Source organism: Sus scrofa, chromosome 4, assembly GCF_054392235.1.
Source record: "Sus scrofa isolate SSC_HxYL_T2T_F1_AM1 chromosome 4, Sscrofa_HxYL_maternal_Yorkshire_Landrace_v2.0, whole genome shotgun sequence".
NCBI classification, from domain to species: domain Eukaryota; kingdom Metazoa; phylum Chordata; class Mammalia; order Artiodactyla; family Suidae; genus Sus; species Sus scrofa.
The window spans coordinates 94,923,641-94,940,888 of record NC_139386.1 but is presented as its reverse complement, the minus strand read 5'-3'; the positions used below and the strand labels follow the sequence as shown (position 1 = coordinate 94,940,888).

At 47.1% G+C, this 17,248-nt stretch overlaps 1 protein-coding gene across 3 annotated transcripts in view; it reads left to right on the top strand.

Annotated features, from left to right (window-relative positions):
* Window positions 1-1,052: 1,052 nt before the first annotated feature.
* The window catches only part of ATP1A4 (ATPase Na+/K+ transporting subunit alpha 4), a 42,953-nt gene continuing 26,757 nt past the window's right edge, over window positions 1,053-17,248 (top strand). The window contains exons 1-8 of one of the 3 annotated variants that reach the window (XM_085022580.1): window positions 1,053-1,119; window positions 2,850-3,032; window positions 3,216-3,275; window positions 5,647-5,850; window positions 6,907-7,020; window positions 9,652-9,786; window positions 10,263-10,380; window positions 15,478-15,746. In XM_085022580.1, the coding sequence (XP_084878706.1) occupies window positions 1,105-1,119; window positions 2,850-3,032; window positions 3,216-3,275; window positions 5,647-5,850; window positions 6,907-7,020; window positions 9,652-9,786; window positions 10,263-10,380; window positions 15,478-15,746 (1,098 nt within the window). In that variant the 5' untranslated portion in view covers window positions 1,053-1,104. Of the gene's footprint in view, window positions 1,120-2,441; window positions 2,592-2,849; window positions 3,033-3,215; window positions 3,276-5,646; window positions 5,851-6,906; window positions 7,021-9,651; window positions 9,787-10,262; window positions 10,381-15,477; window positions 15,747-17,248 lie in introns of those variants that run through there. The other 2 variants (XM_021089576.2, XM_085022581.1) reach the window with 2 other exon arrangements.

The window sequence follows — 17,248 nt, the reverse complement described above, 5'->3', positions numbered from 1 at the left end:
TCAAATCAGTCTATGATACAGCTATAGCCACATCAAAGCCAAACCACATCTGCCACCTACACTGCAGCTCTTGGGAAGGCTGTATCCTTAACCCACTGAGCGAGACCAGGGATCAAACCTGCAACCTCATGGATGGTAGTCAGGTTCTTAACCCACGAAGTCACAACAGGAACTCCCCTTTTAAGATCTGAGTTGAGTATCTTATGATTCAGCAACAGGAATCCATTCTACAAAAACTGAAGCTCAAGGGCCAAAACATACTATATATGAGGATGCCACTGCAGCAGTGTTTTTAATGGTAAAAAAGAAAAAAAAAAAAAAAAGGAAAATATCCTATAAATCTGCCTATAGTGGGAGTGATTGAATAGATCTTGGTCAATACAGAATGTGACATGGCCTTGGCGCCACTAAAAAAAAACCCTTTAGGAGTTCCCGTGGTGGCGCAGTGGTTAGCAAATCCGACTGGGAACCATGAGGTTGCGGGTTCGATCCCTGCCCTTGCTCAGTGGGTTGACGATCCGGCGTTGCCGTGAGCTGTGGTGTAGGTTGCAGACACGGCTCGGATCCCGCGTTGCTGTGGCTCTGGCGTAGGCCGGTGGCTACAGCTCCGATTTGACCCCTAGCCTGGGAACCTCCATGTGCCGCGGGAGCGGCCCAAGAAATGGCAAAAAGACAAAAAAAAAAAAAAAAAACCCTTTAAATCTTTACATACACAATAGATTGATGAATGAAAGGGGAGTTGAATGACTCTGTAAGAGTAAGAATCCACGTCCTTATAGATACCTATTTGTTTTTGTTTGTTTTTTTCATTTTAGGGCCACACCCTCGGCATCTGGAGGTTCTCAGGCTAGGGGTTGAATCAGAGCGACAGCTGCCAGCCTAGGCCACAGCCACAGCAACAAGGGATCCGAGCCATGTCTACAACCTACACCACAGCTCATAGCAATGCCAGATCCTTATGAACAAGGCCAGGGATTGAACCCACATCCTCAAGGAAACTAGTTGGGAATGAGTTAACTGCTGAGTCACAACAGGAACTCTTTTTTTTTTAGGATACCTATTTGAATAAGAGAAGAGAAAAGACTTGGAAGGACACACTGCCACATGTCGCCAACAGCGGTAACGTCAGCAGTGGGGAATCTAAGTTTGGGGGGAGGGAAAGCGTGACTTTCAGTTTTTATTTCGTACATGTTTAATATGGAAGAAAAAAGAATCTCATCTCTCATCCAATCTATTAAAGAAACAGACTATTATTTGTCCCTGCTGGGAAGGGAAAATTTCTATTTCTGAATCTTGAAGGAGGATTACATCAGCACCAAGATGGATGTGTCCTGATCCAGTCATATTTCTTAAAAGCATGCCACGCCAAAATGCGATTAAATAAATCTTCAGCAATAGAAAGGGGAAACGCATAACCTAAAAAAATGTATAAATGATAGAAATAAATAGCTGCTTTAGATCCTTTTTTGGAAGGAGGGGCAGTATGATTTACATGCAAAACATATATAAAGTTAATAGAGTCATGCCACTTACCAAAATGTCAAAGAAGGTAAATGGAAGAGATAGCTATGTCATATTAAAATGAGGAAACACAGGAGTTCCCGTCGTGGCTCAGTGGTTAACGAGTCCAACTAGGAACCATGGGGTTGCAGGTTCGATCCCTGGCCTTGCTCAGTGGGTTAAGGATCCGGCGCTGCCATGAGCTATGGTGTAGGTTGCAGACGTGGCTCAGATCCCGCATTGCTGTGGCTCTGGCGGAGGCCGGTGGCTACAGCTCCAATTAGACCCCTAGCCTGGGAACCTCCATATGCCACAGGAGAGGCCCAAGAAATGGCAAAAAGACCAAAAAAATAAAAAATTAAGTAAAATAAAATAAAATGAGGAAATACAGGGTTATCACATGGAAAGCATATTTTTACTGTCACTGAAAAAAACCACACATTAAGCCACAAATAAAACTTAGAATACTTTAATTCAAGCTATATGTTGGGCACATACCATAAAAGTCAGACATCGTGCTTTATATAGAGCACCTTGCTTTAATCCTTACTCTTGCCACCTTATGATGTGGAGGTATCCTCATCTAAGGATGAGAAAAGAGAGGCGCAGAGAGGTTAGGCGACTTGCCCAAAGTCACACAGCAGAGGAGCCAAGATTCAAACCCAGGACTGATTCAAAAATCCAAGATCCAACCTATTAGGCTCTCTGACCTTCTACAACCAAAAGCTCAAAGTCAAGGTCAGTGGGAAGGGTGCCTCAACAAAAGCACGCTCACACACACACTGCCTGCTTTATTGTTGGAGTTAGCTCTCTACTTCAGAGTCTTGGAAGTCAGCAGGACAGGCTGGGACTTCTAGCCTTGCCTTCAGACCGCAGCGCTCTCTCTGGCAGACCCTGCTTCAATCATCCTCAAACACAGGGACTGAGACTTGGGGATTCTTAGAACATTCCCGAGCCCTTTGTGACCACAGATCTGGGCGTTGCCTGGATGCCACGGGACCTGGAGCTGGGGGACTCCCAGCTCCCTCTGAAGCCCGCTGCACTTCCCACCTGCCCAGGGCCCTGCCGCATCTTCATCACTTAGGCACAGAGTACCCTCTACTCCTCGGTCCCAAGGCCCTCAGCATTTTCTCTCCACCCCTTCTCCCTGCTGTGACTCACCCAGCTCCTCTCACCCCTGCACATCCCCCTTCCTAATACTTCCTCCCGCTCTAGGGCTTCACTGCTGCCCTCCCTCCCTCGCTCTCTCCCTCAGTGCCCCCTCTCTCAGTCATCCATCCTTCCTCTGACCCCAGCCCCTCCTTCCTCCTGGTTCCCCCACCCTTCACTCTTTGCTTTCTTCCCACCAGTTGATCTGGAGGCAGCCATATCCAGCAAAAACTATGGGGCTTGGAGGGAAAAAGAGAATCGTGACGCCTCACGAGCAGAATACCAGCCCAAGTCCTAAGAAGAGTCCTAAAATCAGGGAAAGAAAGATGAAGAGGAAAAAAAAGAAGAGAGATATGGAGGAGCTGAAGGAAGAAGTGGTCCTGGTGAGAACGCCCATCACGGGTCCTGACGAATCATCCTCAGCAGATATTTCTCAGCCCTCAGCCCTCTAATGTGTCACCTTGAGAATGGGTCACACAGGCCAGAGCCAACCCTCTTCCCCAGAATGTTTCCCCTGGGGATGACCTGTCGCCCCCTGTGCCTCAGTAACTCTACTGTCCCCTCAGGATGATCACAAATTAACCTTGGACGAGCTGAGCGCCAAGTATGCCGTGGACCTGAACAAGGTGAGTTAAGGAAGTCCCTGAGGGAGGCAGAGTGTCTTCCTCCCCAGCCTCGAGGCTACTCAGGACAACAGTGGAGCTAGAGGAGTTCCCACTGTGGCACAGTGGGTCAAGGATCCAGCGTTGTCTCTCTGCATAGCTCTCAGGTTGCTGCTGAGGCAAAGGTTCTACCCCAGCCCCACACAGGGGATTAAGGATCCAGCACTGCAGCATAGGTCATAGCTGTGGCTTGGATTCTGTCTCTGGCCTGGGAACTTCCATATGTCATGGGTGTGTCCATTTAAAAAAAAAAAAATAGAGTGGAGCTAGTGATCTAGCCCCTAATTTCAAGGTCAATGTTCTCACCCTCAACCTGTGCCCAGCCAAGGACACACACTGGGAAAAAGATGCTGATGGCAGCTACCCCAAAGAGGGAGTTTGGGATTAGATGAATGAGAATGTAAGGTTAGGGCAGCACTTTTCAAACCTTTGTGCTCAGGACCCATTTATACTCATAAATTATTAAGAACCCCAAAGAGCTTTTTGCTTATATAGATTACATCAATCTATAGTTACTATTTAAATTTAAATGGAGAATATTAAAAAGTTCTCCCTAATTCATTTATAAACAAACGTAACACCATTATATGATGGTACAAATAAGATTTTTAGGACTAATGGCTATGTTTTTCGAAACAAAACTTTAGTGGCATTTTACATTTTTGTAAATTGCTTTAACATTTAGTTTTTTAATAGAAGACAGTGGATTCTCATATATATTCAGCATTAAATTTATTGTGCTATCATGCGCCCTGTAGCCTTTGGAAAATTCTACCATATACTCAAGAGAATGAGAATGGAAAAGACAAACAACAATCTAATATTATTATGAAAATTATTTGACCTTGTGGACTCCCTGAAAGTGTCTCGAAACCCCCTGGGTCCCCAGACCACACTTTGAGAACTGCTGGTTTAACAGAAATCATATATTATTGCTATCATCACTAGTTCTGCTGCTGCTACTCTAACCACTAATACAATGGCCATAAATAAATGTAAATAAAAGCCCTCAAAGTCTAAATGCCTCTTAGCTCTAGAATTTCTTCATTGGAGGGGCTTGGGGGTGACCATCCAGTAACCAGGGAGGAACATAGGAGACTGGTCTTGTTTTTATTAAAATTGCGTGTTTTTCAAGGGAAGGTTAGGGAGTGGCTGGTGAGGATTAAGAAGCATTTGTTTTACAGTCCTCTGGCAGGTTCTACCATCATTTTCACTCAGGAAAAAGCACACAAGTTTGTGCACGAGGCTAGAGTGGCAGTCTACACATTCATGTATGTAGTTGGTATATTTTTCTTATTTTGTGTGTATTTTTTGGTTTGTTTTTGTTTTGTTTTTTTAGGGCTGCACCGGAGGTGTATGGAAGTTCCTGGGCCAGGGGTAGAATTGGAGCTGCAGCTGCTGGCCTATGGCACAGCCACAGCCATGCCAGATCTGAGCCGAATCTTTGACCTACACCACAGCTCATGGCAATGCCAGATCCTTAACCCACTGAGTGAGGCCAGGGACTGAACCCATGTCCTCATGGTTCCTAGTCGGGTTCGCTACCTCTGAGCCACGATGGGTACTATTTTTCCTATTTCTAAGATAAAAAGTCAGTGTGAATGTCTCTGTGTTATCAACATTATGTCTTGTATCTCATCGTTGCATTAGCCGGCACATTACGCTTAAATCGTTTATTTGAATCTCCTCACTACAGTTGGAGCCCCGTAAGGATGGGGATGGTTTTTATGCACTTTGGTACCCGCCACTGGACCAGGCCCAAGATAGGTGTTCAAAAGATTTGTGAATCAATCCATTAAGTAAAAATTCTTCCTCTCTAAGGAGGCTAACTGATATCCTTCTAGAATAAACATTTTATTTTATTTTATTTTATTTTATTTTATTTATTTATTTTTGTCTTTTTGCTATTTCTTGGGCCGCTCCCACAGCCTATGGAGGTTCCCAGGCTAGGGGTCGAATCGGAGCTGTAGCCACTGGCCTACGCCAGAGCCACAGCTACACGGGATCCGAGCCGTGTCTGCAACCTACACCACAGCTCACGGCAACGCTGGATTGTTAACTCACTGAGCAAGGGCAGGGACCGAACCCGCAACTTCATGGTTCCCAGTCGGATTCGTTAACCACTGCGCCACGACGGGAACTCCTGGAATACACATTTTAGAATCCCACTGATGTTGGAAGAACTCACAGGCTGACCTTCAGAGAACATCATTGGTCCCACGACATATCCTAAGGCTCTAAATGGCAGATCTGAGTTTTGGAGCCAGGTTCTCCTTTGTTATAGCTGCTTCTCTTTTCATGGGTCTCCATCCATCCCTTTGTCTTCTCCACACAGGGCCATAGCCCCGAAGAGGCACAGCGAATCCTGGCTCGAGATGGACCCAATACACTTACCCCACCCCGTAGCACGCCAGAATGGGTCAAATTCTGTAAACAGCTGTTCGGTGGCTTCTCCCTCCTACTGTGGACTGGTGCCATCCTCTGCTTTGTGGCCTATGGCATCCAGATGTATTTCCATAAGGACCCTACCAAAGATAATGTGAGTCCGTTCAACCCCTGCTGCCCACCCCGTCTCTGCTTAGCCCCTGATAACCTTCTGCTCAGCAGCCTAGCACTCCTCAAGACCTCTGGCCCAAATCCCTAATACTCCCAGGACTTTCTAAGGGACCTTCCGTCCCTCCTGGTTGCCCCAGCCTTTTATCTAGAGGGCTCCTGATTTAGCTCCCTGAGATGCACAATTCCCCACCAGAAACTTGTTCTCCTTTGATTATCTTTCCAACTGGTCATCAGAGCACTTTGCCATCCATTCTCTTTCCCAGATTTTTTTTTTTTTTTTTTTTTTTTTTTTGCCACCCTGCGGCATACAGAGTTCCTGAGCCAGGAATCAGATCTGAGCCACAGTTGTGACCCAAGCCCAGATCCTTAACTCACTGTGCCTGGCTGGGGGTCGAACCTGCATCCCAGCACTCCCAGGACATCACAAATCCTACTGCGTCACAGACGGAACTCCCTCTTTCCCAGAAATTTTTTTTTTTTTTTTTTGGTCTTTTAGGGCTCCACGAATGGGACATAGAAGTTCCCAGGCTAGGGGTCAAATCAGAGCTGTAACAGCCAGCCTACACCACAGCCACATTAACACAGGATCCGAGCTGAGTCTGAAGCCTTCACCACAGCTCACGGCAATGCCAGATCCTTAACCCACGGAGCAAGGCCAGGGACGGAAACTGTGTCCTCATGGATCCTAGTCGGGTTTGTTATCGCTGGGCTGAGACAGGAACTCCCAGAATTTTAACCTCTTCCTCTCCACCTCCCTCACTAGCCACCCTCCACTCCATGACAGCCTTCCTGGAGAGGAAGATAAAGGCTTTCTTGGACCTGGGATTTTGCTGGCCCCTCACCATAGCTCAGGGTTCCTTCACCAGGAAGCCGAGAGAGCCAGGCCTGTCTCAGACTCTCCTCGGCCACTGTGCTCTTGCACTTAGCCCCATGGTTTCTTCCCCCTGGAGGCATGGCCATTATCCTTGTAAGCTGACTTCCTGAGAATGAAGAGGAAGAAAAGGACCTGCTCATGAGCCCCTTGTTTCCCTCCCCCCAGCTGTACCTGGGCATTGTTCTAGCTGTCGTGGTCATCATCACGGGCTGCTTCTCCTATTATCAGGAGGCCAAGAGCTCCAAGATCATGGAGTCATTTAGGAACATGGTCCCTCAGGTAAGACCGGTGTGAAGCATATAGTGGGAGGATGTATAGCATGTGGCCAAATACGTATGTTTTATTTCCCCTGCAGAATTACATCCTACGATGAGGGAACTGAGTGAGGCTGGTAACAAGGGTGATGGTCACGTAGATTTTCCTCTGTCAGGACTTAAAAGTTCCCTGAGAAAAACACAACATCACCTCTGAGGTAGTCTGGTCTGGAATGCACAGTCTGAACCCAATGAGCATCATCTGAAGCCCCAAATCTATTGGGATTCTGTTCTAAAAAAGAGGAAGTGTTCCTGCTGTGGCACAATGGGATTGGCAGTGATTCTGGAGCCCTGAGACGCAGGGCTCAGTGGGTTAAGAATCCAGTGTTGCTGCAGCTGCAGTGTAGGATCCGATCCCTGGCCTGGGAACTCTGTATGCCTCGGGGTGGCCAAAAAAGAAAAAACAAACAAACAGGAGTTCCCATCATGGTGCAGTGGTTAATGAATCTGACTAGGAACTATGAGGTTGCAGGTTCGATCCCTGCCCTTGCTCAGTGGGTTAAGGATCCGGCATTGCCGTGAGCTGTGGTGTCAGGCACAGACACGGCTCGGATCCGGTGTTGCTGTGGCTGTGGCATAGGCCAGTGGCTACAACTTCAATTAGATCCCTAGCCTGGGAACCTCCATATGCCGTGGGAAGCAGCCCTAGAAAAGGCAAAAAGACCAAAAAAAAACAAAAAAAACAAAACAAAACAAAAAACCCAAAAACAAAAAACAAAAATAGTGGAGGTTGAGGAAGGTGATCCTTCACATGTCAATGGCCTTAAAGCCAAAGAATCTGAAAGTATTCCAGATTAAAGGAGGTAAAGAGACATGGCAGCTAATTGTAACACCTGATCTAGACCAAATTCTGGGCCGGAGCAGCAAATAATGCTGTAAAGGACATATTGGGTCAAGTGACAAATCTACAGGCAGCAGATGAAAGTATTGTGTCAACATGAAATTTACTGAAATTGGTAACTATATTATGGTTATTTACTATCCCAATTCTTGGGACATTCACACTGAAGTATGTACGATAAAAGATCATGAGGTATGTATGTATTTGAACTTGCCTTCAAATAGTTCAAGAAAAAACATATTCATGAGTTCCCATTGTGGTTCAGCGGATTATGAAGGATGCAGGCTGTATCCCTGGACCCACTCAGTGGGTTAAGGATCCGCCACTACCACAAGCTGCAGTGGGGGGTCACAGATGAAGCTCGGACCCCGTGTTGCTGTGACTGTGGCGTAGACCAGCAGCTGCAGCTCCAAATCGACACCTGGTCTAGGAACTTCCATACATAGAAGGTTCAGCTCTAAAAAGGAAAGAAAGAGAGAGAGAAAGAGAAAAAGAGGAAGGAAGGAAGGAAGGAAGGAAGGAAGGAAGGAAGGAAAGGAAAGGAAAGAAAGGAAGAAAGAAAGAAGGAGGGAAGGAAGGAAGGAAGAAAAAGAAAAAGGAAGGAAGAAAAAGAAGTAAAGAAAAAGAAAAAAGAATTCACATGCACACATAGGTAGAGACAGAGAACAAAGAACAAAGCAAAAGGAGTAAAATGTTAACAGATGAATCTGAGTAAAGTTTATACAGGTGTTCCTGGGACAATTTTTATTCTTGCAACTTTTCCAAAAGGTTAGATTATTTTCAAAATAAACTCTTCTAAAGAACCTGGAAATAATATGACCGTAGAAGGAGGTTCCTAGGCACAGGGCTGGAACCTCGGAGAGGAACAGGCTGCTAAGTTTTCCAATGACAGGATCATGCTCTGCCATTGCAGCCAGGACCGCCTTCTCCCGTTGCTGTCAACATAACTTAATTCCTTCCTCGGGTAAGAGTTCAGGGGGAAAAATGTCCTGGTAGAATGAGGTCAGAGTTTGGAGACTATCAGTTTTTGCCACCCCAAGACTTAGTGTCTCAAAAAACAAACATAGCATTTGTTGTAATTCTGTGGCTGGGCTGATCTCCTGATCTGGGCTGATCTCAGCTGGTGCTGGATGGTCTCAGATGACCTCATTCACGGGTCTGGGGCCTTGGCTGCTATGTCATGGCCATCTGGGGCCTTTTTCCTTAGGATCTCTCTTCCTTCAGGAGGCCAGCTTGGGCCTGTTCACCATGGTGGCAGAAGGCCAGCCCCAGGATGCAAGCACTTTTGAAGCCTCTGCTTGCACTACATTTGCTAATGTCCTATGGGCCAAAGCAAGCCATATAACCAAGCCTTAAGGGTAGGAATGGAGAGGTAGACTCCCTCTTTTAAGGCAGGAGCATCGAAGGGACCTGCAGACAGCAGTGCTAATAATTTGCAATCTACTGATGAGACCTTCAAGAAGGCTGTGGTGATGCTGCTGTGTAGCACTGGGAACTATATCTAGTCACTATGATGGAGCATGATAATATGAGAAAAAAAATGTATACGTGTATGTGTGACTGGGTCACCTTGCTGTACAGTAGAAAACTGACAGAACACTGTAAACCAGCTATAATGGAAAAAATAAAAATCATCTTAAAAAAGAATGATGTGGTGAGCAATGGTTAAGAAAGGGGAATCAGAGGGAAGGAGCCCAGGAGCTGGATCAGGGAAACAAAAACCTTTGGAAATGACCCTGCACTATCTTTCCACAGCACGCTCTGGTAATTCGAGGTGGAGAGAAGATGCAGATCCACGTCCAAGAGGTGGTGGTGGGAGATGTGGTAGAAGTGAAGGGTGGAGACCGAATCCCGGCTGACATCCGGCTTATCTCTTCACAAGGATGTAAGGTGAGGGGACGTGACGCTAAGGAAGGGGCCAAGCCTGGTCTTAGAGCACTGTAGTGACCCAGGCGCAGTTAAATATCGTTTAGGAGTTCCTGTTGTGGCTCAGCGGAAACAAAACCGACTAGCATCCATGAAGATGCAGGTTCAATCCCTGGCCTCGCTCAGTGGGTTAAGGATCAGGCATTGCCCTGAGCTGTGATGTAGGTCACAGACGAGGCTTGGATCCCATGTTGCTGTGGCTGTGGCGCAGGCCAGCGGCTACCGCTCCGATTCAACCCCTAGCCTGGGAACCTCCATTGTTCAGAACCTTGAGACGTCACAAGTGCAGACGTGGGCTTAAAGACAATAAGGTGCTGTGTGTACGTTTGTATTTCTGTCTGCATGTCAATGATGGTGATGTGGCAGTTAAAGACGTGTCGTCTTTATAAAGCTTTTTGTCTCCATGCTCACTTTACCACCCATCCTCCCTCCCATCCCAGGTGGACAACTCATCCCTGACAGGAGAATCCGAGCCCCAATCCCGCTCCCCTGAATTCACCAATGAGAACCCTCTGGAGACCCAGAATATCTGCTTCTTCTCCACCAACTGTGTGGAAGGTAAATATCACATTGTAAATAGCCTAGATTCAAAAGCAAAGATCAGGAGTTCCCGTCGTGGCTCAGTGGTTAACAAATCCAACTAGGAATCATGAGGTTGTGGGTTCAATCCCTGGCCTCCCTCAGTGGGTTAAGGATCCAGCGTTGCCATGAGCTGTGGTGTAGGTTGTAGACTCGGCTTGGATCCCACATTGCTGCAGCTCTGGTGTAGGCTGGTGGCTACAACTCTGATTCAACCCCTAGTCTGGGAACCTCCATATGCCTCAGGTACGGCCCTAGAAAAGACCAAAAAAAAAGAGCAAAGATTAAACAAAGATTTCCAGAACTCTCTATGTCCTAAAGGTAGTAAGGAAGGTCCTTACCTAAGTTCTCCATCACTCCTGAGCTGCATGACCTTTGATGAAAGATCAAAGCCTCATTTCCACATCTGTACACTGAAGATACTGAAAGTTACTACTCCATAGATTTTTATGTGGGTTAAAGGAGATAATACATAGAAAATGCTTAGCACAAGGCCTGACACGTGGTAAATGCCCTATAATTGTAGCTATTTTTAATTCTGTCTAGTGAATGGACTATGCTCTCTGGGCTGAAAATAGCATAGAAGGAAAGACAATTATTCAGCCCTGCTAGGTCCCTCTTCTCCAGACGCGAGCCCTAACTTCTCCTCGCTTTTCCAGGTGAAGGTACTGGCATTGGAAATTTCAGTTACCGGAGCTGCCACTCATACCTTTGGCTTTGCTCCGAGAACCTAGGGCGTCTTCAGAGACAGCTCTGGCCAGAGTGGTAACAGGGAGCTCAGTATCATGAGGTCAATTTCTCCTTTGTTCTTTCTGCTCAAGGAGGCCACTAAGACTCTCTGGAACACACATGAAAACCATTATTCATGCTTAAGTATAAATGTTTGGGTATCTAAGAAATAGCTATATTTTTTTTAAGGCAACAGAAATTTATTCTCTCAGTTCTGGAGGCCAGAAGTTCAAAGCCAAGGTTTCGTTTGTGTGGCAGCTCTGAGGGAAGAGTCCACCTCCCCATGACCCAACCCCATGCCCACCCCCAAGTCCCCTCCCCCGTCTCTCCTCTCCTCTCTCCTCAGAGGAAACTTGTCGTTGGAGTCAGGGCCCATCTCGTCTGGGGCGACCTCTTCTCAAGCCTTCACTTCATTCTATCTGCAAAGACCCTATTTCCCAAACAAGGCTTGGTTCACAGGCGTGGGGGTCAGGATTGGACATAGCCTTTGAGACCCCCATTCAGCCCCCTGCACACACTAGGCAGAGGGACAGGAAATAGCTATTCTCTCTCTCTCTCTCTTTTTTTTTTTTTTCGTCTTTTTGCCATTTCTTGAGCCGCTCCCGCTAGGAGGTTCCCAGGCTAGGGGTCTCATCGGAGCTGTAGCCACCAGCCTATGCCAGAGCCACAGCAACGCGGGATCCGAGCCGCATCTGCGACCTACACCAGAGCTCACAGCAATGCCAGATCGTTAACCCACTGAGCAAGGGCAGGGACTGAACCCACAACCTCATGGTTCCTAGTCGGATTCGTTAACCACTGCGCCACGACGGGAGCTCCAGGAAACAGCTATTCTTTAAAGGCATGTCTAGTGTGTGTCAGGTACTACTGATATCTCTGATTCTAACACTTCCAACTGATACGATCCCTGTTTTACACGTGAAAGACCAGGGTTAGAAGAAATTAAATGCAGTGCCCAAGAGCACAACTTAACAGAAAGGAGGAGGATCAAGGATTCTAGTGCAAGTCTGGCTCCAAAGCCCATGCTCCTTCCACAGAACCTCCTCTGGAATAAAGGATCCGGCATTGCTGTGAGCTGCGGTGTAGGTCACAGATGTGGCTCGGATCTGGCGTTGCTGTGGCTGTTTGACCCCCAGACTGGGAACTTCCATATGCCACCAGTGTGGCCCTCAAAAATAAGCAAACAAAAAAGCCCCTAGGATGACATTTGCTCCAATTTGTCCTTCCCAAGTAGGCTTTTCATCATTCCATCTGAGAAATACCATGCGGCTAGACTGGAGGAGGTTTTAATAGGAGACTAGAAAGATTCAAGATGCTGCCGAGAGGGTGAAGCTAGGTTGAAGGAGCTTGACTGTTGAAAGGAATCTCTGTGCAATCTGTAAATGGAGAGCGTGACTACACTTTAGCCTAAACCCTTGCCTCTCTGCTTTCATCAGTGTGGACCTTGACAGGGCTGCTGGTACAAATATCTCTCTTTGGGTTCTCATCCATCCTCATGGGGAGTTGGGAGGAGATGCTAAGCTATTTCTCTGGCATTGTATAGAAGGTGTGGGAAGGAGTCAGTCTTGCCTGGAATATGGAAGGCTTGGCCTTCTTAATCTTCCCCAAGGATGACATCAACCTACCCTGTCTCTAGACACATTGGGATTAGTTATTAATCCTGTCTCTCCAAGCATGGGGAAGCCAATAGTAGAAGGAATAAAAATGAAGAACTAGATTAAACCATGGCATAAAATAAATAAGTGATACTATACCTAATACCCCACCACCACCAAAATAAACCCTATCAGCACCAATCAGTTATTTTAGTATCTTCCTTCCACAAAGTTTGATGGATGAAGCAGTCTGAGGCTCATCTGCAGAGTGCCTCATACTGTGAAGCTTTCCAGAACCACTCTTCACATGTCATTGATCTGACGTGTCCACTGTCAGAACAGGACTCTGTTCTCGGTCTCATAAGGCTGAAGGTGACCTTGAAAATGGACTGGCAGCCCCATGCAATGATGTTCCTGGGAGCTGCCAGATTAGAGCTACCCTATGAGGCACACGTGGGATTTTACATCTGTCTTTCTGGAGACCTCAAATTCATCTAAATGAAGAAAAGAAGGAAAAAATTATTTGCGTGCCTACCATGTGCCCAACCCTGTTCTTGGCTCTTTTAAAAACATTTAATCCTGGAGTTCCCGTTGTGGCACAGCAGAAACGAATAGAGTAGGAACCATGAGGTTGCAGGTTCAATCCCTGGCCTCCCTCAGTGGATTAAGGATCTGGGGTTGCCATGAGCTGTGGTATAGGTCACAGACACAGCTCGATCCTGCGTTGCTGTGGCAGTGGCATAGGCCAGCAGCTGTAGTTCAGATTCGACCCTAGCCTGGGAACCTCCATATGCCATGGGTGCAACCTAAAAAAAAAAAAAAAAAAAAATTAATCCTTGAAGCTGTGTAGGTGCTTTCATCCCACTTTATTTATTTATTTATTTATTTATTGCTATTTCTTGGGCCGCTCCCGCGGCATATGGAGGTTCCCAGGCTAGGGGTCGAATCGGAGCTGTAGCCACTGGCCTACGCCAGAGCCACAGCAACGCGGGATCCGAGCCACGTCTGCAACCTACCACAGCTCCCGGCAACGCCGGATTGTTAACCCACTGAGCAAGGGCAGGGACCGAACCCGCAACCTCATGGTTCCTAGTTGGATTCGTTAACCACTGCGCCACGACGGGAACTCCTCATCCCACTTTAAAGATGAAGAAACCCAAGCCTCAGAGAGTCTCAGTAAGTTGCCCCAGGGCAATTAGTACTTTGGAAAGTTGAATTTCCAGCCCTGCATCTTTCTGATTCTAAAATAAGTGCTATTTCTATAATATGTTGCTTTTCTGGGTGATTCTGACTGTAACTTCAACGGTAGGAATTTCAGCCATTATGGTAAAGCAGGAAGAATTATTTCAAGCAAAGGACCTTAGGGGGCCCTTCATTTCCAGCACATGAGGGTCTTGCATCCTGTGTATGTGAAGTTCCCCTTCTGACTCAGGGGCCTTGCTGGTGGGAAGCACAGAGGCCCAGTAGTCATGGCCTATACCACCCAGCAGGGGGCAGACTGGCTCCAGCCAGCCAAGCAGGGAGGGAGCTCCAGGCAGAGCAGTTTCTCAAGCTCCACAATGCTGACTTTTGGGCAGCGCTATTCTTTGAGGGAGGAGGAAAAGGGGGCCTGCCTGTGAGTTGCAGGCTGTTTGGCAGCATTCCTGCTCTCTCTCCACTAGGTGCCAGTAGCAACCCCTCCCACCACAGTTGCGACAAAAACCAAAAATGCGTCCAGACGTTGCCAACTGTCTCCTGGGGGGCAAATTGAGAACCACTGGGTTAGAGGATGAGGGAATATAGGATTCTAGCAGAAGGGGAGCCACTCTTCCTGGGGATCGAGAAGTGTCACTACTGAGGACAAGAGAAGAAACCTAAAGGCAACAGAGATATTCAGATGAAGAGTAAGGGGGACTTTCTTGGCAGTGAAGGCAGTTAGGCAATAAAACTGGGTCTCTCCAGAGAACTGTGAAATCTCTCCAGAGATTTTTCAGAATAGGAGCCCCTCATCTGTGTAAGTGAAATATAAAGAGACTAGAACATAAAAACCTCTCAGAGGACCTTGAGTTTCCACCTTGTTTCATTGCTTTTTAGTTAAAGTATAGTTGATTTACAATATTGAGCCAATTTCTGTTGTACGGCAAAGCGCCCAGTCATACCCAGTCATATATATATACTTTTTCTAATATTATCTTCTTTTTTTTTTTTTTTTTCTTTTGGTCTTTTTAGGGCCACACCCACAGCATATGGAAGTGCCCAGGCTAAGGGCTGAATGGGAGCTGTAGCCTCTGGCCACAGCCACAGCCACAGCCATGCCAGATAGATCCAAGCCGTGTCTGCAACCTACACCACAGCTCACAGCCACGCCAGATCCTTAACCCACCAAGCGAGGCCAGAGATGGAACCTGCATCCTCACTGATACTAGTCAGATTCATTTCTGCTGAGCCATCACGGGAACTCCTCTAATATTCTCATAGTCTATCCCAAGAGATTGGATATGGTTTCCTGTGCTGTAGGCAGGACCTCATTGCTTATCCATTCTAAATGTAATAGTTTGCATCTACTAACCCCAAACTCCCCGTCCATCCCTCCCCCTGCCCTCCCCCGCCCCTGGGCAACCACATGTCTGTTCTCCACGTCTTTGAGTCTGATTCTGTTTTGTAGAGAGGTTCATTTGCGTCCACCTTGTTTTTGACCATTGACAGTTTTCTCTTCATAGGAACCAAACCCCACAGCCTTCCCAATTCAGACTATCCCCTTCGTCACCCACAGGAACCGCCCGGGGCCTCGTGATCGCTACAGGGGACGCCACCGTGATGGGCCGCATCGCCTCACTGACATCAGGCCTGAAGGTGGGCCAGACCCCCATTGCTGCTGAGATCGAACACTTCATTCATCTGATCACAGCCGTGGCAGTCTTCCTCGGTGTCACTTTCTTTGGGCTCTCACTCATCTTGGGCTACACCTGGCTGGAGGCTGTCATTTTTCTTATTGGCATCATTGTGGCAAATGTGCCTGAGGGGCTGCTGGCCACCGTCACGGTGAGTAGCCGGGGTGGAGGGTGGCCCCAGAGCAGACCAACTACCTCACGGAAATGAAACCGCTAGTACCTCCCTTGTGGTTGAACCTCTCAAGTGCAGAATACTCCAACACCATGCATGGGGTGGGGGGCAAACCCCTTAGCTCCCAAAGGACTGTGACTGCCTCAACCCCTTTCCTCCTTAATGAGAAAAGAAGTGAGTTACAATGCAGAAAGCGTTAGATTATAAATCACAGGAGCGAGTTCCGGTCCAGAGTGTACTGGTTGGTGAACCTGGACAATTCTCTTCACTCCAGGCCTCTGTTTATTCATCTGTTTATAGAGAAAGATGAATTTAGAAGTATGGACTCTCGGAGTTCCCGTCGTGGCTCAGTGGTTAACAAATCCGACTAGGAACCATGAGGTTTCAGGTTTGATCCTTGGCCTTGCTCAGTGGGTTAAGGATCCGGCATTGCCGTGAGCTGTGCTGTAGACTCGGCTTGGATCTGGTGTTGCTGTGGCTGTGGTATAGGCCGGCAGCTACAACTCCGATTAGACCCTTAGCCTGGGAACCTCCATGTCCCGTGGGTGCAGCCCTAGAAAAGGCAAAAACACACACACACACACACAAAGTATGGACCCTTACTGGAAAGGACTTCAAAGCCCATTAAATTCATACTTTCAAGGAGTTCCTGTTGTGGCTCAGCGGTAACAAACCCAACTAGCATCCGAGATGATGCAGGTTTGATTCCTGGCCTCACTCAGTGAGTTAAGGATCCAGTGTTGCCATGAGCTGTGGTGTAGGTCGCAGATGTGCCTCAGATCTGGTGTTGCTGTGGCTGTGGTGTAGGCCAGCAGCTGCAGCTCCAATTTGACCCCTAACCTGGGACCTTCCATATGCTGACGGTGCGGCCATAAAAAGAAAAAAAAAAAAAAAAAGAAAAGAAAAAGAAAAAAACAAACTCCACTTCTCAACATGGGGAATATCCTTGTACAAAATCTGCAGCAGGCAATGATGATTTCCAGTAGTGGGAAGTCCGCCCCTTTTTGTGTCATCTCATTTCATTGTTAGATTGCTCTAGTTAGAGTTCATTATGTTGAGCAGACATATGATTCCCCATTTGGTCCCAGTTTTCCCATCTGAAGAAACACAAGATGAGTCACTTCTGTCTCTTCCATAACCACCCTTTGGATTTTTTACAGTAGTCATTACATCCCTCAAACTCTCCAGGTGGGAGGTCAAACGGTGCCTTCTCCCTTAACCCTGCTTCCTGTGACTTGATCTTCAGACCCCTGTCTTGCTGATCACCTGTTTGGGGGATTGCTCTCCTTTACCAAATCCTCTTAAAATGGAAATGAGAGCAATACTCCGGGTGTGGTTGGACCAATACAAAGACATCAGGACTTGGTATCATGTAAATAAGTAGTAACTCCTCCATTAGAATTCTGAACATCAGAATTCCCATTGTGGCACAGTGGAAGCAAATCCCACTAGGAACCATGAGGTTGCAGGTTCAATCCCTG